The sequence below is a fragment of the Platalea leucorodia genome (assembly GCF_965183815.1).
Source record: "Platalea leucorodia genome assembly, chromosome: 9".
Classification (NCBI taxonomy): domain Eukaryota; kingdom Metazoa; phylum Chordata; class Aves; order Pelecaniformes; family Threskiornithidae; genus Platalea; species Platalea leucorodia.
Window position 1 is genome coordinate 28,941,284 of NC_138831.1, and position 22,210 is coordinate 28,963,493.

The following is a 22,210-nucleotide window of genomic DNA, read 5'->3' on the forward strand; positions in this document are numbered from 1 at the left end:
GCCGGGGCCGGGCCGGGGCCAGCGCCGGAGGTGGGGGGTCGGCGGCGGCGAGCGCCAGGCAGGCCGGCGGGGTGGGGGGGGCCGCAGGAGCCGCCGCCGTTTCTTCATCGCCTCGCCATGGACTCGGACGAGGGCTACAACTACGAGTTCGACGAGGACGAGGAGTGCAGCGAGGACAGCGGCGCGGAGGAGGACGAGGAGGACGAGGAGGAGGACGAGCCCGACGATAACTTGGACCTGGGCGAGGTGGAGCTGGTGGAGCCCGGGCTGCGCGTCAGCGGAGAGCGCGACGGGCTGTTGGGCGGTGAAACGGGAGGGCTGGGCCCCGGCGGCGGCGGTGGTGGAGGCGGCCTGGGCGGCGGGCCGGGCCCCGGAGGCGGCGGCGGCCCTGAGCAGGAGGAGGATTATCGCTACGAGGTGCTGACGGCCGAGCAGATCCTGCAGCACATGGTGGAGTGCATCCGTGAGGTCAACGAGGTCATCCAGGTGCGACCCCCCGGGAGCGGGAGTGGGGGGAGGCGGCGGGGCGGCCCGCGCCGCCAACGGGCCTCGCCTGAGGGGCGCCGGGCCCGGCCCTCCCGCGGCCCGGATCCCCACACACACTCCGAGGGGAGCCCCTGCTCCCCCCCGTGGGGCTCCTCGGTACCCGCCGGGAGGGAGTAGGGGGTGCTCCTCGACATCCCCTTCCTCCGGGGAGGCCTCTCGGGGCTGGCCAGGAGCTCGCTTCCTGCCGTAGAAATGTCGGGAAGGAGGTCTTTGGCTTTAAAAGGGCTCCTCTTTCTTTGTGTGGTTTCCAGCCGGTGGGCTGTAATCCGTATTTTGTCTTCTCCTCCGTCTTCACGCTGGCTGGGGGGGTTTTAGCCCCCGCGGTTCCTTCTGCAACCCGGTGAGTCGATGGCAAGCTCTGGAATTTGAGGAGAGGCAGCCAGGCACCACTCTGGTTTTGTTGCCCCTTCCCTTCCCCCCCAGCACATCCAAACGCGATCCTGCTCATGGGGTTGAAGCTTGTCGTGTTTATTTCCAGCATAGACCAGGAGGGACATGAGCAATCTCTTCAAAACGATAATTTTTCTACCCCCAGTTTTTCAGCACGCTGCTTTAAAATGGAAATCTAGTTCAAAATAGCATTTACTGTCTTCAGATGCAAGTAAGTCTTATCTGTTGCCTCTTGAGCTTCTGGAAAAAAAATCAAGCCACTGAAGCTATCTGGCATCCCTTTCTAAATGTTTATGGCAAGGTTTTGCTCCAGCTCACTATAAAGTTTCTGATGCCGTTCATTTTTTCTGCACGTGATCAGAGTGCGTGGGTTTTCTTTTGTTCCCGTTTACTCGATATTATTCAGAGTTATAGTGAGTAAATAGAAAATGCTCCTTTTCCAGCATGCAAACAGGAATAGTGTAAGAAGATGGAATCTATGGATATTAAATATTGAAGGACACAGTGCCCAGAAAGCGGTTGTTTTGCTAGTTGTATGTACTTCCAGCATTAGTAAATCTGTTTAAATACGAGATGCTTCAGTAAATGCTTTTGCCCAACTATTCTGTGCTCAACAGTGGCTATAATAGCAGCTTTAAAATGTTGTTTTATGTGCTATAATTCCACTGTAGTTTATAAGGAGTTTGATGCAAACTGTTCGAGTCTTTGCATACTAAATTAGTAAATGGCATTTCTTAAGTCAAATTAAAGTTTTTAACTTTAATAATAGTACTGTACATGTAAAGTTGAATAAAGGAGTCTGTCTAGATTAGCTGATTACTCTGCAGTTAAACATCTCATGGTTAAGTATGGCTATTTCTTTGCTACCGGTTATTGATTGTAATATAGGGAGGGAAACAAATGGCAAGTAGACTTGCAAACAATTGTTAACTTTAAAATTTTTGCTTTTTGAAATAGCGATTAAAATGGTGAGTCTGTATTTAATGACTAAGACTGTGAAAATCGTGACCCATACTGATTGTATTGAACAGGTTCTACCATTTGTCCTATCTTTGCATAAGCAAAGTGGTGGAAAAGTTCCTGACAGTGAGAAGTAGTGAGTATTTCTGCTTGTGCGTTTTCCAGACCTGGCTGGTGTGGTGAATTCACCTATGTTCTTCATGAACTGATTTCTTGGACAAGGTCCTGGTTTCTGATCTGTGGGTTTTTTTCCCCCTCTTATACTGCCCTCGAGCCACACGAGCATGACTTCAGAGTTGCAGAACTAGTGGAGAGAAGTCAATAAAGGGAAAGAGATCCTTCTCCTGCTCCTGTACCCGGGGTGGCAGTGGGAGGCCTGACCCTCCGATGGACTTGACTGCATTGGGCTCTGCAGAAGCCTTGGAAACCACCTACACAGAACCACTGTGGCTGCTGCTTATGCTTTAGTTATTTGTGTTAGGTTTGCAGTAGTTATTCCTGGTTTAACAGAGCAGAGTGCAGAAAGCCAGTTTGTTTAGAATGTCATGGGTACACTCAGGACCTAAAATCAGCTTAAGCCCTGGAATGTATCAGAAGAGAGTAGAAAAACATTCAGTTGCTCTGAATTGCTTTTAAATGCAGGCTTACTGCCATTAGATTTCTAGTCTGTTCAGAGGTAAGTGAACCGAATTCAGTTGATGCTTCAGTATTTGCTCATCCTCGCTTCTGTTGCTGGTGGTGAAATCTTCCAGGGCTCTGTTCTGTTTATTTCCTTGCTTTTGGCGCTCAACCAGGATTGCTGCTGCTGCTTTTCTGGTTCAGTAAACCCTTTCTGGAGTCACATTGGCTCAGGATCCTGCTGCGGATCCTCGGTTGCAGTGCTGTGATTCACTTGTTCTAACCCAGTACTGGATGGCTTTGGTCTCTGTGTATCTACGTTGAGTTCTTGCTAGCAAATGATGATGGTCGCGGTTAGGTTTTGTAGTGCTTGGGAACTTACTTGTTCAAGTGAGGATGTAATGCGGAGGTACCGCATACCTGAAAACTTCAGCTGTAGGTCTCGTGCCCTCTAATCAGTGAAGGTACGGATTTCTTCTCATCAGGAGTAAGGTTTAAATAGGATTTTGTTTTTCAGTTGATCGTCTTTGCAGCTGCAGTGAAAGGAAAAAACATCAGTGAGCCATGAAGTATCTGCAAGGAGGTATCTGAGCCATGGCAGGTATAACTTGTCCATATTAAAACACTGCACTTGAACAGTTTATTAGCTGATAGTACTACTAGTTGAAGGGACTGAAATAAATTTATTCTCCCATCCATTTAGTCATTTCCAAATACAAGCTGTGCAAGAAAAACATGAACTTCTCAAGACAGGGATTTGATCTGATGAAGACTTTGCAGAAGTAGTTGCTAACTTGTGGTAAACTTACTGGTTACAGTGCCTGTAATTTGCACTGTAGTGTGTAATGGGCTCTTGAACGTAGCTGCTTGGCGCCGAGCTGTTACCTTTTTTATTGCTTGGCCTTCTAAGACCACTGAACTTGCAGTGAGCTAGGGAGGTTTCAGAATGACTCAAATATTCAGGATATTTTGCATTTGCCCTTTCTTGTCTGAGCATGAGTGGGATTTCAGGTGTTTAATGATGATTTTTGCACAGTATTTGGCATTTATGCTTATAATCTGATTTGACTCCATGTGTTGCAGAACAAGCATTCCCATTCCTCTCCGAATGCAAAAATAGGGATATGAATAAGCCCCTTAACCTTGTGCTGTCGATTGGCTGAGACTTTTAAACCCCACCTCAGATCAGAGTATCACTTCCGTTGTATCACTATGATCACATGGAGTAAAGTCATTTGACTTGTTATTTTGAATTTTAGTTGTCAAAGTAAACAGGCCGATTTCTGGTGGTTTCCCAACCGCTGGCAGAATAACTTAGCGAACACCTGTAAAAACCTAGACATAGAGATGGTGTTGAACAAAAGGCTTTCTCCTCTCACAGGCATTTTCCCGCAGTTGAACGTCTTCCATATTCTTCCTCTCTAAACTTTTGTCCAAATAATTTTCTGCCATCGTTAACATCTTTTTTTTTTATATTGGATTGCTATTTTCATCTTTGTTCTAGATTTTCTGAAAATAAACTTGAAAACTGTTTAGAATAGCATGTTTATTTCTACTGTGAATAGAGCACATGATGATCTGTGTCTCTGTAATCTTGCTTGGCCTAGTGTTCCTCTTGCCTTGTTGCAAGCTTGTGTGATTTCAGTATTTCTAAGTTGGGTTTGTTTCCCCTTCTTGGTCACCTTTTTCTGGAGCATTCCAGTGACATCATTGTGATGTCACTGACCATATTCATTCTTTCTGGACTTTGTAATGGCAAGGTGTTGAAAATACTGGGATGAAGCTCCGAGGTGGTTGATGTTTAAAACAAAGCACAGAAAAGGGAGTTGAGCCTCTTCTGTTTTTTTTTTTTCCCCCACCCCGCAGCAGGGAGCAGGATCCTGGATGCAGCCAGGTGTTGTGCCCGACCCGCCGCATGGTTGTGAGCATGTCGAGCTTCAAACCTGAACTTTCTTTGGAAGGAGGCGGCATCACTGGATCCAACAAAAGTTAGTCTAGCTCAAAAATACCTTTTCTCTTTACTGTAGCCTTTAAAATAAGGTTCTTCAGAGCAGAACAGGTAATGTGTAACATCAGGGCATTGATACTGAATGCTGGTTTCTCATCTAGATGACAAAGCTGGATGACTTCTTTGGAAGTAAGGTCAGGTCCTTGCTGGGTAAAAGCTTTGCTGTTAAAATAAGCCAAAACCCCAGGCCACTCCGAAGTTACAATGCCACATTCGTTAAATTTGTTGAGAAGCAGCTTTTTTGAGAGGCTGGCAGACTTGAGGCGGTGCAGGTAGCCCCCAGAATGCTGCAGCTCTGTGATTAAATAGAGCTCTGTTATGGCAAGTGCAAACCCATTGTCGCTTGGCAAAAGGGGTCTTATTAAACAGTGGCTCTACTTGCTTGGACAAAACATACTGATTTCCAGTTGTAACTTAGGGAATTTCCCCGATGCTGGTGTAATTCAGTGCTGTGGGCAGTACGTTCCAAATATGTTGTCCAAAATAGGAATGACTTGCCAGCAAGCAACAAGAATTGCTGCTGTTGTAGAGGGTCATGCTTAGAACTGTATTTAATGTTAGAGATGACATCTTGAAAACTCGGAGTACTTGAAGCTGCTTGACAGGCATTAGGTAGGAGTCTGTGGGCGGAAGCATTTCAGGCTGATGCTTCTTGCATTTGGGTCTGCTTGCGCTGTCTGCACAAGGTGAATTTGCAAGCCTCTAACTTCTCTTATTGTGTGGTTAGTTATTTGATAATAAAATTCTTGTTGGGGCCCTAAATGTTATGATGCTGGAAGGAAATGCTTTGTGAAACTCCATGTTTCTGTCACGTGGCGTTTATAAGGTGTTTCATTACAGTAGGAATGCATTTAATATTTCCAAGGAATGGAGTAAACTTAATTATGACAAAGCATTCCTGAAATCTGATATAAGCAATCACTGCAAAACTTTTGGAAGTGACATGGTATCTCTTCCCCGGCGGCCAAGACATGTAATTCTGAGTGTAATAGAATTTTTTTTTTTTAGAATTATTTTAAATTTCGACATTGCCAGGTAGAAAAGTCTTGTTTTAAGTCTCCAGAGGAATTTAAACTTTGTACTTATATGACCCATTTGCTTAGTGCTTTAGATTTCCGTTTCTGTTAGGCCAAATGTAAATCTCATGGCTGGCCATGAATAAAAAAAATTTGATGCTGGTTTCTTTTGTCTGAACATAATTTTGCAAAAATTACAACAAGGCAGCCTTCTCTCAGGGGCCTTGTGAATGCAGGTGGGGACTGGCACATATTGGGGATGTTTTCGAAGTGAAACTGAAAACAGTCTTTGTTTTTTAGCTACTTTTAAATATTTGTTTCTAAAAGCAAGAAATTAATAGCGAATACAGTTATTGCTGTTCCCTGTGGGTTTAATTTTAGTGAGCAGGACCATGCTTGCCATGCAAAGTGGAAGTGTTATTTCTGCTGTAAATTGGAAACTGGTGTGCCACGGAGAAGTCATAATTGAGACTGCAGCGTTCGCGGTCCTTGATGTGAAACAATAGCTATTTCTCGGTGTTAGAAGCATAATTAAAAATGAAACTATCGCTTACACTTGTATACTTATCCCAAGCTCTGACTCCTTAGTTTTAGCCTTGCGTGAGTTAAAGTTCATAATAGGAAAAAAAACCAAACCTCTGGTGCTCTTTGTGTTCCTCTGCTATGATGTAGAAGCATAGGACAGTCCTGTGTCTATTCAGAAATACTTCACATTTCTTGCTTAGTGCTCTGTGGCAAGCAACGTTAAATTTAGGAGCATGGTGCGCAGAATTTCAGTTTGACAGTCTCTGCTTCTTGTGATTAAAACTGAGACCTGGAATACTTCAACATTTGTTCAGAGTGATGCTGTTAATTCATAAATTAAAAGTCGCTCCCTGTACAGCACCTCCCCAAATGTCCTTGCCACCTGTTGAATTGTTTTCAATTTTTTATTTTGAAAATAATCTCTCTTCCCCTTTACTCTATGAATGAGATAAACAAGAACGTGGTTCTGTTGTTCGGCGTCAGATGTAATAGAGCAGTTTAAGGAAGTGATGGTTGATCTCTAAGCTGCACTCATGTTATAATAGTCAAGGTTTTCACACAGAAATAATTTCTAGGAGCCTTTTCTTTCTGGAGAATGTAGCTGCTCATTCCTCTGCTTGGGAAAGACAATTTTGAACAGTTGAAAACTGGGAAAAGAATACAGAATTTGTTACGAGAGCTGTGACCTTTCCATGGGAAGTAACTGTGAAGGCTGAAAGTCTTCTCCATGTAGTTCAGTCCATAACTTGTCTGTTGAGGGTCATGCTTCCAGTCCTCTGGACGTCTGTTACTTCTGGAGTTAGAGGGATCTAAAAATATTGCAAATGATGTTTTCTTCTGTTTGTGGCTGGCTACGCTGTATTATTGGCAGCTGTAAAGAACGTTTGGAGGCTTTTGCTTGTGTATAGGCATTTAATGCTGCTGAATTTCATAAAGTCATTCAGTTGCTTCTGCATTTGCAAGAAAATTGCAGCCTTGTTTATTGTAAAACACACACGGAGGGTTCGTAGCTACTCAGTAATGCCAAATGGTGCATTTGAGTGCAGCCCAGAATACAGATGCCTGTGTGTCTGAGAGAGGACTGCTGAGCTCGTGTAGGATATTGGTGCAGGAAGCTCCAGAGCGACGAGGAAGTGACCGGCTCTGTGTGAGCTGGAGAAAGAGTTATCTTTTAATTTGATAATGGAAATTCTGCTAATATTTAAATATCTTCACCATCCCAGGTGTTTGCTGCTGGGAATATTGAAAACTTTGTTTGTCTGGCCTGTGTTTGATTCCTTAGCTTGCTTTTAGCTTTTGATCTTGAGCTGTGATGGAAATACTGTTTAAATGAATGCTTTGAAAACTGCTATTTGAGGCTACCTCAGTAGTTGAGTTTCACAGGTAACTTGGTTTGGTAGTGTTTGTATTTCACAAGTCAGTGCCTTTTTAGGATTTGAAATGTCTGTATAACTACAGACGCTCTTTCAAAAGAGGTCCCTTGTTTACATGGCATAGTAATGCTGAGTAATTGTTTTTGGTATTCAGAGTATTTCACTGTCAGGAGTGTTGAAACCACTGTATGTATGGAACACTCAAATACAACTGTCTGCATCAAGTCTTTTGCCTGTTGTAGAGACTGAGAACTTTTGCCAGGTGTCAGGAATAACTTCAGATTCAAAGTCTTGCGTAGATACTTCCAATGGCATCTAAAACGCTTGGAACAGGGAAGCAGCTGATAAGCCATTTAAATACTTTTTAAAAATACTTTGCTGCTTCCCGTTGTAGCTTAGCTGCCTGCTTCTGGACCTTCTGGCTTGCCCTGTGCAAGTGTCTTGGCAATCGTGGTGCCTTTTGCAAGTGCCAGTGGTCTTGCCAGCTGTTTTGGGCAGCATTTCGGAGCTGATGGGAGAGCTGGTAGGCATTACCACTGTCCAGTAAGGAAAAAAAAAAAAAAAACACCAGCTGAAAGAATTGTCTTAGGAGGGAAATGTGTATCCCATTGGTGTCCTCACTTTGGACGAGTGTGGAGCACAGACAGCTTAAGTGTCAAGCACTCCTTCTCCATGACCATGTTACGGTGTATGCCTCTCCTTGTTGCTGGACTCTGGCATGTCTGTGTGATGGCAAAAGGTTGTAGTCCTCTGCGAATATATTGGGAAGAGGAGCCAAATACTGCTGCTGAGGACGGGGGAGCAATTGAGAGCCCTGTGAGCAGGTGGTTCTTGGCCATAACCTAGGAGTAACTGGGCGATAGCCTACGTACTTACTTAAAATCCGGCTTCTTGGCCTTTTCCTGAGCTCTACTGATGGCTTCTAGCTGGTGCCTGCTTATTTATGCTGGCATATTAAGTTCCTTCCTTCCAACCTTTTTTTAAGGCATTCTTGGGTTTGTACTTTCCTCATTTAAAAATTTACATCCCAGTCTACCATGTGGCACCTCTCATTTCCAGGGACGAGCAGTGCAAGGATCCTGTCTTGACCATCTGCTTCAGAAATAGGTCTTCTGGGAAAGTACTTGTGGCTGAAACATAAAGGTGTGAAAGAGAAAAGGTTCTTCTTATGACTTACTGGATTCTCTGCCTGACTTCCTGATCTGAGGCACGCACCACGTTCTGGGGCACCATGAACATGCCTTCTCACATGGGGAGGGTGCATGTTAATTCACAAAAGATCAAGCTTTGATTGCTTTGTGATTTGAGGAATTTGGGAGCTGGAGGGAGATAATCCCCAATGTTGGAAATTAAAAGCTTGGATATTTGCTTATTGCCTTTACAGCCCTTCAGAAAAACTGTGGTTGATGGAGTAACGTTTTGTCTGTTATTTCACCAGATGAGGGATGCAGACTCTAAACTCTGTTTTCCAGTGGATAAGCAGGATAGAGTAGGCGTTCCTGCTCGGAAGGATTCTGCTTGTGCACAGTTAAAGTCCTCTTGAAGTGGAGAATGCACACTAAAAACATAGAACCAGAAGAATCTGTATAATTGCGCCTGAAAATAGTCAACTGGTAAAATAACTGACTTTGGGTGTTAGTTCAAAGAATTTTTATTTAAACTTAATGTCTGCCTATTCCTATTAAGGAGAAAGCACAACGAGGCTTTCTTCCAAGATAAAGAAATGAAAATTTTAAGTGGTTCTGAAGGCTTCCACTTCCTGCACGGTGTTGGTAAGCTAGGTCAACCTCCGAAGGAGTGTGTTGAGTAAGCCATGTGAGTGTACTACCCTGGCAAGGCGCATTTGAGCTGTTTACTTTAGCAAAACTTTTTCAGAGCCACAGAGGAAGTAGCTGGTGTTTGAACAAGTCCATTATATAAAAATCACGGCAGGACATACTTGATTTTACCGTTCTTGTGCTGCTTTGATGTGTGCGTGGAAACTGGTGAACTAGTTACTGCACAGTGAAGTACTTCACTTCGGGTAACTTCCTTTTAGGCTTTTTCTTTGGTTTTCTGAGCTAAGGCAATATGGGCTGTTCTTGGTAGGCTCCCATTGCTGCTTGGCTTGAAACACCAACAAACTCAAACTGTTCTGGTGCTTTGAGTTTCTTTGGGTATCTAATGCTCATCCCAAGCAATTCTTTTTGAGATGCAGGGGTGTATAGACACGTGCACCTGCCACCTGAAGTAGGGGCATGGTTACACATATGTTGCTCTTGACTTAGGCGGTTCCCATTCCCTCACTGCATGGGTACAGCTGTTTGCCAGGCCAAATAATGAATGGGATCGGTGAACTTTCTGATTAAATGTGCCTCTTCTTCCCTGCTCTTATCAGTCAGCCCACTGTTTGACCCTGCGAGCAGTTGCTTTGCTCCATTTGCCAGAAGTGATGGTGGTTGCATGGCTCAGCTCTGTGCTGTCAGCAAAAGAAATGCATGTGTATCTACACCTGAATACAATGTTTTTGTGGCCTGTTTTGGGTGCACGTATAATTATAGGTGCCTATTTAACTTTTGAAAGAGCTTTGGATAGTTGTTCAAAACTTTGATCCCCTCTGCAGCTGATAACTTTGGATTGCATGTGTTCTTGTGTAACAAAATACAAATGCAATCAGCATTCCTTTGTCTGGCAGAAATGTGGAGAGGGATTAGGGGAAAACAGGAGAATTCACATGAGTAAACAGGCTCCCTTGCAATGTGCTTTCCTGTGTGGGGAGAATAATTTAAGAATAAGTTAACTCTTAATAATCTACATCCTAGTCAGGCTCAGGGATCTGAGATATAGGGAGGTGGAAGGAATGTTCTGGAAAGAAGAGGAATTAAGGACCTCTTCTGGGAAGAAGGGAGTATGTGTGCGAGAGCTGTGTCTCGAGGGGGTAACCAAAGGAGAAACCTCCCAAGGCCTGATGAGGTTAGACTCCAGAATGGGTACTCAGAAGTGACAGAGCTTTGCTGATCAGTGTATTTTAAAACTAGGCCAAACAGCAACTTTTTTGTAAAAAGATAGGATGGAGAACTCTGTAACATTTAGTTAGTGGCTTCATTTCTCTTCTGTGAGCTCTGACAAGCCCTGACTGTGAGTCCTTACTTTAAAGTGAAGAGTGACAGTTCTCATTCTGGGATCGCTTATTCAGGTGTAGAGGAATGCAATAGATACCATTAATGTGAAGTTTGATTTTGGATGAAGTGGAAGGCCTTTGGGGTAAAATCCCACCTAGTATGCCTACAGGAAAATAAAGTAACAATTTCTAAGTAATGTGATGACTGAAAGGCTATCTGAGCCAATTGAGGTGGTATTCTTTGATTTATACATATTTTATATATGCATTAGCATGTTCTGTAATAACCCTTCTCTTTATTTTACTTGGTAAAATGATGTGTTTGAAACTTCCTTATTTGTATTGTTAAGAGAGCTGAAATTAATACTTGGAAATGTACTCTGCTATATTTTTATGTTGGATGATGATATTTGATAGCAAATACAAGTGTAGTTCTGTATGACAGTAAAGATCAAATATAATGTGATACAGTCGTGGACTGTTGCGGTTTAGAAATGTAAGATACTTTGCCTTCATTTGGGAATTCAGTATTGATGTACTGGAAATTCAGAGATTGAATAGAAATTGATCTGATGCTTGAGAAACTGGTAAAATGCTTCTTGGCTTGCTTTCTTAACTTCTGAATCTCATCTACTTGGTGTTGTTAATGTGCTTTGGGGGTTACTGTTTGGGAACTAGCTTTGTGTATCTGATGCTTATTTTTTAGCTGGGATGATAGCTTCTAGGAGGGGAGCAGAGTGCAAAGACTTGGAGTTGTCTTTAGGGATGTCTGGGATGGCTGATACTGAGACTATCCAGAGGGAGGGTGCTTGGTGATGTCTGGGATCTCTGTCATCCTTGTGTACCACGACGTGATTCCCCTGACCGGTGTCCTGCTATTGCTTGCCAGGGTATTTCTGCAGGCTGGCAGCGCTGTGATTTGGAAGAGGCTGGGTGCCAGCCTTTTTGGTGCACTTAATTACTTAATGACTGGCAGATAATTATTCATATTGCTAGCCTTCACATCAGTTGTAAAGCAGGACTGATTAGGTGGGTTTTTTCTCTTGCAGAAGTCCAGTGTCTGATGACAGTAATATCTGAACGGGAAAGGAACAAGGGATATCCTTGTCAGCTAGCGCACAATCCATCAAATACAAAATTGCACATCCAGGTTTGTTTCCTGTTCCCTACCGAAAAGGAGATGCTCCAGGTGCTCTGGGGGGTCTGCACATACTTGTTGGTTTAACTCAACTGATTTAGAAACACTTACAATTAAGTTAGTGCAAGTTTGTATAGAGGCAAGTCTTCAAAGCCCTTAAATGAGAAAATGGTGGAAAAGTTGGAGGTTTCCTATTCTCCCCAACTGCTGCACGATTTGTGTTTTGTAATCCCAGCAGAGTATTTTCTCTTAACTCGAGGGAGCTCAGGTAGCTGGTTAAAAATACCTGTAGCAGTTAGAGACCACAGTTACAATTTTAGGTATATCTTATTAAAGGATGAGAATGAACAAGAGAATTGCTAAACCCTTTATGCCTCCAGAGTATCCTTTCTTCAAAGGTGGCTTCTGCAGAGCCCTAGGAGGAAAAAGTTTTGAGGTGTAAACAGGGAAAATTACTTCTTGTAGCGGAAATCCTGGCGCATAAAATAGGACATTGCCAGGGCTCTGTTTTGTTGGCTATGAAACTAAGTAAGACTAAATGAACAGAGTATGGTAAATAAACTGCAAAGTCATCATTAAAAAATGAGCGAGAAGAGGCTTGTTGGGCAAAGGATGCTGGCAGATTTTGCTAGTGCAGATGCAGCTTCTGCCAGCAGAAAAAAGTGCTTTTGCAGGTATAGCTGCTTTTGTGCAGGGAAGTGATATAAGATATAACCACATCTGCTGTTGGGCTTTTGCCAACATAAAGATGTTGCCAAAGATTACATCCCCAAGACACTGCTGTATTGGCAAGGATTTCCTGGGCCTATCTACTTTGGAAGTGTTAAGATGGCTAACTTTTTTTTTTTTCTTTGATTGAGGGTTGTAGGCTAAGGCATAGTCATCACTGGGGTAGATTTACTGCCCATTTGTCAAGGTGACATCATGTGTGTGCAAAACATATTTTGCCAGTAAATAATTCAAAGGGTTAAGCTCTTCCTGTTTCGTATTGCATTGCAATTTGGCAAGACATCTTTCTGCTGAACGATGCAGAGATGACACATGGGCAAGGTCCACTGTTGGAAAATGAGAAGGTGGCAGTAAGAACTGGCATCCAGTTGTGGAGCTGGATTGCTAAATGGGGATGCTCGTTGCATCTATGCTGAATGGTGAGTGACTGCTGTGATGTGGTACAGCATGGTGCACCCAAGTGCTCCGTTTAGGCAGGTATGTGCAACAGTAAACAAGCTTAGGGCCTTTGTGCAGTGATGGGGAGATGAAGTCAGCCCAAGGGAGGTGTTTTTTTTTTCTTTCCTAAAGTACTACCTAGTGTGTTGCTGCTTCGGTGAGTAGGTAAAATTTCTTCTCTGTCCAAGTGAAGCGTGCCAGAGGAGGTAAGAGTGGTGCTGCTTTGAGGAAGGGACAAAATCGGAAACAATAAGGGACAGAGAAGCGAAGAGAAATGCCTAGTGCTTGGACGCTCACCAAACTGAGGCCTGGAGGAGAAAGATAAGATGGAAGACTATTAAGGATTTTTTTTCTTCATAAATATTCTCTAATGCTCTTACAAAGTGCCACTGGCTAAAAATTCTTCAGCTAAGTCTGTGTTTCCCATCAGTCATGCTGTCTCTGAAGGGGTTAACTGTTGCATGCCACCAGTGACTGTGTATCAAAATACCTTTGAGCCAACCTGGCCATTGCCATGAGAGAAGTTTTTAATTGGGATGGCTTCGTTTAGTTTTCATGGTAGAACTTTAACTTACTGATTTTTGTGGGTGCTGCTTCATGGTGCTCATGGAAGAAGTTATTGTGCCTTACTATTTTCTTCTCCCTGTCTGTATATTTGTTGGAAAATGTTAATTATAATGTTCTGAAGTGGAAGTCTGGATTCAGGACATAGGCTGCACAGGCATGTTATTTTAAGATTTTGCAGAGTAAGTATTTTCCCCCAAGCACCTGTGAGTCTGAGAGCTCTGACTTCTGCTGCAGGAGGTAGCCCACCCTTTTGCTCTGACTCTTGTCAGAAGAGGAAAACATGGTGTAATCAAGCACTGCAATAACTGCTGGGTGAGAAGAACCATGTGTTTGTGCTGGCAGTGCACTTTCGGGTAAAGCTCTGTTCACAGTCAGGGGCTGTCCTGGAAACAACTGATTTTGAGGAATCAACGGCAGTTGTCTTGAGGTGATGTACAGTTTGGCTGGATTATATCTTTCTTCTGTGAAAACTCATTTATCTTTGTGTTTGAGCATGTTGTGATAGATGTTCTCCATTAGTGCCCAGTAACAAAAGCAGGTGGGAGACAGATCACCCAACAATTTGAGACTTAACCAGCATTTGAGAGAGATATTTATGCTGAACATCCTTGGCGTCTGATCCTCTGCTTGCACACTCTCTAAAGAGAGGACATCCTTTCTTTAATCGTCATCTTGAAGGACCTTTGAGACCAGGAAAAGGACAATTTGAGAGACCTTTCCAGAGAACTTAGAAAACTTAATCCAGAAAATCAAGTAGTTGTTTTCCTGGCACATGTTTGAGCCTACAGACAGACCTGCTATGGAAATTGTCTCTAGAAAAAGAACACAAGTTATCAGGAATTTACCCTTCCCAGTATTGCTCTGATGTTGGGTGTCAGAAAAATATTCTCATCCTCTCAGAGTTTGCCTTATTTCTTCTACACACTTCAAGTATGCTGTGATATCATTATTTCTTCAAGTTATCCTAGGAAAAGTAGTCTTTTTACACAATGAAATACTATAGAATAATCTTCTAGGAAGGACTTTGTAGGTGTTTTGTTTTGTTTGTTTGTTTTTAAGTGGAATAGACATTTTAAAGTCAGATACTGTTCTGTTAAAGCAGATCTTTGTGAATGAAGCATGATAACAGATCTTCAGGGATGAAGCAATGGTTTGGTCTTTTTGAAAAGATCATGCAGAATCCTGTTGATCAGCTGGTACTGTAAGATGTTTTTTGTAAAATTGCCATCAAAAAAGCAAATTCTCAAAACCATTCTGTGTGCTGTAAGATTGGTGCAGCACTGACTCTTGTGCAGTACAGATTTCCTTCTGAGGTGAAGTACAGCTGCTGATACCTTCAGAGATCTGCTAATAGCATCCTCCTAAGACTTACTGCTCATCCAGTGTCTTTTGTCCAGGTGGTGCCTTTGAATGTGCTTAAAGCAAAAGTAAAAGTGAAGTTCTGTTATCCTAAGGGCATGCAAAATGCAGAGAGAAGTCCCAACTACTGCTGACGAGTAAGTAGTTCACCGGCCAGGGCTGAAATGACCTGTTCTTTACTTTGTGTGAGCTGCTGGAAACTGGAGCTAGCAGAGATCGCAGTTTTGCTATCTGATGGGGAGGAACAGTGCCAGTTTCCTACAGATACATCAAGTCCATGAAATGGGTACAGCCCTATGGGTGAATCTGGCAATGTACAATGCTGACTGTGGTGAAAGAGTGAAATTAATGTACCGATACATATTTGAGTGAAGAAAAAGAAACAGGGAGAGCTTTTTTTTGAGACACCTCAGACTTCTATAAAATGATTTAAAGGAAAAAGCAGTTGTAAAGTAACATTCCGCTTTCAGCTTTATTCCTTTACCATCTGTTTCTGCCTGCAAACAGGATAGTTTCTGTAGCTCACGTTGGCAGACCTGTACTTTCCCAGAAATACACAGCTCATTCAGAAGTCGAGTCACTGAAGACAGCATTCTCTTAAAACCCAAATGCGGTGCTTTGGGTTGTTTTCCTTTAATCAGTTTGATGGGTAGCTGACCTGACATATGCCACTTCTGGTCTTTCAAACACTGACTAACAAAAGACTAAAAAAAAAAAAAAAAAAAACGTGTATTTCTGTCTTGGTTACGTTGAGGACACATCTTTGTAGAGACTGGCAGTATTCCCACAGTTTATTATGAAAATCCTCTGTTTGGTAGCCCAGCTGAATATAGACCCCAGACACTGTAATGATGATATAGACAGGGCTAGGTCCTGCTCTGATAAGTAGCTGGACTGCAGTCCTGAGGAGCCACCTCCCTCGAGATCTGTCATGCAAATGGAGAAAGGTTTTGGAAGAAAGATGACAAATTGTTGCATTCATCTTCTTGATGAGGAGCAATCTTTCTGGATGACACTTTCTGAGATGTAAGCTGGTCTGATAATGGAGGAGAAAAGTGGCATCTCTGGTTCTAACTTGCATCAAATTATACCCAGATATACTTTGAAGTCTTTGTGACAAGAAGATTTAGAGGGTCTGTTGACATGGGGAAGACCCATCTTTGACGTGCCTGACATGTGGCTCTCGGCAGACTGATTTCACAAACAAATTTCTTGGAAGCAAGTCCCTGTTGTCCGAGTTGTGTCAACTCAGCTGTCTGGCCACAGAGTGATCCTGATCTGGGTTATAATAAACCAGCGACCCCCTTAACCCGGGTCAGTTCCTCTGTCGGGTTCACTTGTAGCTGTGCGAGCAGTTGGGCTCCCATCGTTGAGTGGTCAGCAGCAGGCCCAGGAGCCAATGGTTGCATGAGCTTGTGTTGCTGCTGAAATAAATACTTTGAGCTGCTCCTTCTTAGTCTGGTGGTGATGGGATGCAGCTTCTTTGGAGCAGGCTCTGAAAAGCTCATTTTACTGCCCTGCCTAGTTACTGCCCTATTTCCAAGTAAAATAATAATCCAAGTAGCTGTTACTTTATCTCATAGGCAAAAATGGGGCTGGTGCATAGCTAAGCCATTTTGGGTTCCTGGAGTCTTCCTCTGTGTCTCTAAAAATCCTTGTGCAAGGGAGGAGATTTCTTACCTGGTTCTGGTCAACCTGTGCTCTTGGGCTAAGCTGAGGCTTTTTGGTACATATTGCCCAGTCACTACACTCTGCCTTTGTTCAGCATCATTTCTTTCTGTAGCAAAGCATGCTTTTGCATTCCTCTTGAACCAACATAATGTATTTTCTTCAAGCCCTGCACTAGTGAGTTGTCACATCGGTTTGAGACCAGAATTGAAACCATACCCACGTGTCTTTTCTAGTCTTCTAGAGACTGTTGGTCTCAGAGACCATGTGGGACTAAAAGCATCGAATGATGCTGCTTTCTGCCATTGGGGATGTTTGTGATCTGGGGAAACCCAATAGTTTTCTTCTGTATTTGATGGAGTTGAATCTGTTTGTGGTGCATGCATAAGGACAGTGCAGTAACTATCTGGCAGGTCAAAATGAAGTAATGGGATGAGAATTTTTACACTGCAGGTTCATGTACAGTAGAAGGGGAAGAACGGAGCCCACGGGGTCTGCAAGAGCAGCGGTGTATAATGTCAAGAGGGAAGGGGGCTGAAATATGCTTTGTGGACCCTGCTTGTGCAAGTAGTACTCTATGGATGAGCAGGGAAGGTAACTACATGTTGTTTGTGATTGGGCAACAGAGATCTGCTATTGCTTTTTCTAAATAGCCATCTGTTTGTTTCATTGATTTCTCATCCTAACAGGAACAATGCTGTGAGGCACTAGATGTTGACTAAAGGTTTGGTATTAGGGGGAAATTGGTGATTACCAGGGACGCAGACTGTACCTGGATGAACCTGCAGGTCCTTTACATTCAGGGTAGTCAAAACTCTTTTGGGTCACAGATGGGGCTTTTAATATTACCCCGTCCACAGCCTAGCTGCTGTGCTGTGTGCTGTTTTCTTCCTCCGCAATGGGAGATATTAAGGAGCTACTGAAATAGTAAACTGGAAGAATTATATGGAAATGCCGCTATCACCTTCTCCTACTCTTTTAAGGCAAGTCTATGCAAATTCATGAGTGGGAGGCAATGGGTTGAATAAACCCATTCTGAAATGTACTCTGGTACCCATGTGCTCCCACTGTGGTTCTTTCTCAGTACGTCAGCTATAGTTGCTCAGTGGCAACTCTGGAAACTATAGCTGTGGCTCATGTTGCTTACACAGATTTGCTGAGCTTTTGCTCCTATGTTGGGATTTCTTGTGGTGGGAGACACCAGGAGGAGGGAAATACTTTGGGTGATACTGCCTTTGTGGGCAGTAAAACAATAGCGCTCCTTATTCTAAAAGAATTAGAAGTGAGAAATGGTTTGTGAAAGCATGTACATTTGGAGATCTCTTGTTCCGTAGTCCTCAAGGAGTGTGCAGTGGTATAACTTGGTCAAATTCACAGGGCCTCTGTACCTGTGGGCCTTTGCTCTTTAGAAGATTGACTTTATACTCCAGAACTGTAGCAAAAGGAAACAGAAGCCAAAATGTTCTTCAAATTAAATAAAATAAAGGTTGCTATCTCTCTGTATCCCGTCATCAAACCATAGATTTCCTGGTTTGGAAGCAAGTGTAGCTGAAACATTGGAAAATACCTTTTCTGTTCGTACCCCATATGCCATTTTTAAATTGTGTTGAGTTGGTGGTGGAGCTTCTGCAGTCATCTGGGAGCCAGTGCTGCCCAGCGCACTTGAACAGCGTGGCAAGCCCATCCGATCTTCTTTTATTTAGAAGTATTACAGTGTGAATCCAGTTTTTACGTTTCCAAATTTGCTAATTCATCCCAGAGTTGTTGCTTTAGTATTTTTTTTCTGATTTTAAAAGCTTTGTTAGACAATGGATCTTTGTTGTGGCTCCTAATCATTAACCTGAAAACTTTCCAAAAGGCTCAGAGAAAATATAAAGCAGCTGACTGCTTCCTTTCTGTATCTTGAACCAATTAACTGAAGTAATAGGGTTTTCTCCAAAGTTGCTTTTTATTACCTCCCTCTGCTAAAAGAGTGTATGTTCATCAGAGCTAGAAACAATCAGTAAAGTGCAGATAGGTTACTACAAACCAAGATCATAATATCAAGCTGCCATTTGGTGCCATCACGTAATGGTACCAATTCAGTAATCCTGTAAAACTTAATTTTCAAAATTAAGAGATGATGTGTGAAGGGAAGTTAATGAGATGAAGAAAGATGTAGGAAGCTAAGGAGATGATCAACATCAAATCTGAAGCCTATGTATGTGTTAGTGGGAAGTTACAGTGGAGTGGTAAATGCCAGCCAGAGGACAGCAGTTGACAGCAGTGACTGGTAATGTCACAGGGAAGTAGCCTGGCTTCATGCTGAGTTGCTTGGAAATGCCAGCAGCAGGAAACAGGTACATTTTTGGGTGATTCGGAAGCGGGTAATTTGAAAAAGTCACTTAGTGGGGCTTCAGTGGGGCTGCACGATGCGAAGACCATATCTTCAGTGGGTGCATAGAGATTGAATAGTACTAATTTTGTTGCTGTTACTATTTATAACAGGTGTTTGGAAGATGAGAAGCATCTCAGATCCACCTGTGTGTGTTGTACTGGCCCCATAAACCATGAGATGGCTAATGGCAGAAATGTGCCATGGTGTGATTTTCTCCCCAGCCTCAGGGGATGGCAGAGGAGGAGAGTATGGATGGGTGGTGGCAGACTGATCCATTTAGTTGCTGTCCTCATCTTCTCACAGCAGCCCTCTTATGTTCTGCCTGTAATCGAGCCAGGGAATATTAGGTTACATATAAGTTTTCCAGCAGCATCTCAGAGTGCTCAGTCAGTGTTATTTAAAAACTAGCAGGTTTGAAGATACCCTCTTCAGGAGACCATGCCCTGGAAGTACTCAACACTTAGATCTTATCTTCTACATTTGGTTCCTGGGAATTTTATTAAGCTGCTAGAAACGAGTTTTGGGGCTTTTAAGATTTCCTGTAATGAAGGTTGCTCAGTGCACTTGCAAAACAATGCAAACATTACAATGACAGTCTTGTAACATGATACAGGCTAAAAGCTTTTTTTAAAACACTTTCTACTCTCTGTGTTTATGTCTAAGGTTACCTGTATGGGGCTGGGAGAGATGCAAGTGAAGAGCAGTGGTGTTCACACGGAGTTAGATGACCTAGTTATTGCAGAATTTCGGGCTGGTGTCCACTTTGTTATTACCTGATGAAGAAAGCAGCTGTATGGTTTATGTAAGGTCTGTAGTGTTGGTTACCCTTGTTCTGTGCCATGGGTGGAGAAGGAGCTGATGTCCTTCAGAAATGACTCAGTGTGCAAACCTGTTGGGTTTTGAAGTAATTGAAGACTTATGGGTGGTTTCTGCTCCTGCTTGGTGGTGGCACTTAATGCAGTTGAGTATTGCCTGTCTGTATTGGTCTTGAGGTTTAGGGCATGCCTGCCTGCACACCACCTCCATGACCTAGAGTCATCTGGAAAGCAGTGGGGAGAAACACGCAGCACATCTGATGATGCTGGTCTCCAGACCATCAACGAGAGCTACAGCTGAGGCAAGCAAAATGTCTCTTTTAATTTATCAAGAAATCTTTTAAACCTTCTCATGGTGAGGTTGCTCTTACTCTACCTGCTAATGTAAGATGTTATATGTGGGCTATTTTATTAATGCTTCCTTCCGTGGCATGGTGAGCATGGTGACAAGCTTTGGAGATGCTATTCCATCTTACACGTGCTCAGAGGGCAGCTGGAATTTCCACTTGGAGCTCTACTATTGGCAAAGGCTGTTTTTTTGACTGATTAAATCTTTACAGTGGTGGTGTGACATGCTGTCCCTAGGTGCTACTTCACTGGAGCAAATGTTTGTGCTGCTTGGTTTCAGATGGGCGTGAGTTTCTGAGCTGTTCATTTGATGGCCCTTTACTCTTCCGCCAGCGTGTGTGATATGTCACCACCAAACAAAACTCTTATTCTTTGATGTCAACCGATGTGAAACCAGTTGGTTTCCTTCTGCCTGGGGAATTTAAATATGGTCTTGTGTCACTTATGCACCTGTGGAATATAGCTGTGGATGTTGCTGAGGTTTGAACCATTTACGGATGTCTGAGGCTTAGGCAAAGCCAGTCTTTCTGGAGTGTATCCTTTGATTCATGAGTGCAAAAGCAATTGCGTAGAAAACCGAACTGGAAGCAGTGTCAAACTCGTGTTGCTGTACTGAGTCCAAAAAAGCCTCTGCTATTGGGATATAGATGTTGCAGTTAGGACGAAAACTGTTGAAATGCAAAAGCTGCCATGTTTAGAAAACAAAACCAGTCATGAAATGGAAAGAAACAAAATGAAGAATTGATTAATACCGTGTCTCAAGGAGGTGGGAAAGGATTTTGCTGGAGAACTGAGCTTAAGTTGTTCTTAAATGTTTTTTATCTGCAGTGAATGCTGAAATTGAAACAGGAGCTTACTCCTAGCACGTGATGAGAAGCTGAACTCTCAAATATGCTTTTCTTGGTAATAACTGCAAGAATTAACCACGCAGCTCGTCTTGATGGATGAAAACATGAATGGATCAAGTACTGCAAACTGTCATTCAGCAAACTATGCTGCTTGGAAATTCTGATTTAAGCTAATGTCCTAATAGTCTTTGATTTATAATTCATTTATGCATTTAAGTGCATCCAGGTTCCTCCTTCCACTTGGTACTTTCTTATTTTGACAGCAAAAAGAATTTAACTGAGATATTAGTGACCAAGCTTCCAGTTCTATTAAGTTAAGGGGGTTTATTTCAATTAATAATGCTTCTTTGGAGAAGTCCAGACCTTCGCAGGGTTTCCCATCCCTGTATCTCCAGCTTGCTTTGGTGTGCCTGAGCATGTCAATGATAACAATAGTAAATGTAAATACCTCCAGTGAAAAGCAGTAGTGAAGCAGGATCTGTTTGAAGCACGTTTGGACTTGGCTGCTTTGTTAACCTTAAAAAAAAAAAAAAAAAAAATCACTGCTGAAGGACTGACTGTGTTTCTCTCTGGGCAGAGCTTTATTATGAATGTTTTGTTAGCGAGAGAGTTGTGACAAGGAGTCTCTTAAAGTGCCCTGAGAATTTCAACAAAATGGCTGCTTTCCTCGGGTTTCATTCCTATCTGGATATCAACAGGCTTGCTGCCCTGAGCTCTAGGCGATCTTCCTCGGCTTCAACATGTAAAATTTAATAGGTGGCTGTTGCAAATTAGATCTGCTGTTTCAGCTTTCATCAAACCACATTTGGAGGAAAATGGAGCGTTTGAACGTGTCGGCTTTTTCCTTGCTCGCTGTCTGTTTCTGGCTGCTTCACTTACTAAAATTTTTCTTTGTAAACAGAAAATACCCTTTGTAAAAGCATGCTTCTCCCTGCTGCAGCTTCAAGCCTAAGTAGTAATCCCGTCTGAGCAGCATCGTAGCCTGTTCATAACTAATCTTTGTGGTATAAGAGTCGTAGGCAATAATCCTGTGTGCCAAATGAGAAGCCCATCCCGTTTCAGAACGTAAACTATAGTATACCAGTGCTGTGTAATCTGGTGTTTAAATGTTCTGTTAATTTTTGCAGCGCCAGGCAGAGCACGTGTCCATCGTGATTGCTGAGGGCTCATACACCAGCGACAGGGCTGATATGGGGCTGTAGCAGAACTAGTGTCAAAACGGTTTGAAACATAAAATTATTTTGGTGGTGTTTTAACCCCATATGACAAAGTTACAGGACACAGCTGCTCTGTAGCAGTTAACCTCTCATTGTGATAGATGCTGTGATTTACTCCTCCAAAGCTGCTCCCAAGTAATTGTGAGGTAAGTGTGTGCATGCAAGCAATT

General features: G+C 43.0%; 1 protein-coding gene across 4 annotated transcripts in view; it reads left to right on the forward strand.

Moving 5' to 3' along the window:
- Positions 1–17: 17 nt before the first annotated feature.
- ARIH1 (ariadne RBR E3 ubiquitin protein ligase 1) overlaps positions 18–22,210 on the forward strand; it is a 63,468-nt gene continuing 41,275 nt past the window's right edge. For 2 of the 4 annotated variants that reach the window (XM_082321847.1, XM_082321849.1), the window contains exon 1: positions 18–486. In XM_082321847.1, coding sequence (XP_082177973.1) covers positions 118–486 — 369 coding nt within the window. In that variant the 5' untranslated portion in view covers positions 18–117. Of the gene's footprint in view, positions 487–4,380; positions 4,503–11,585; positions 11,687–22,210 lie in introns of those variants that run through there. The other 2 variants (XM_082321850.1, XM_082321848.1) reach the window with 2 other exon arrangements.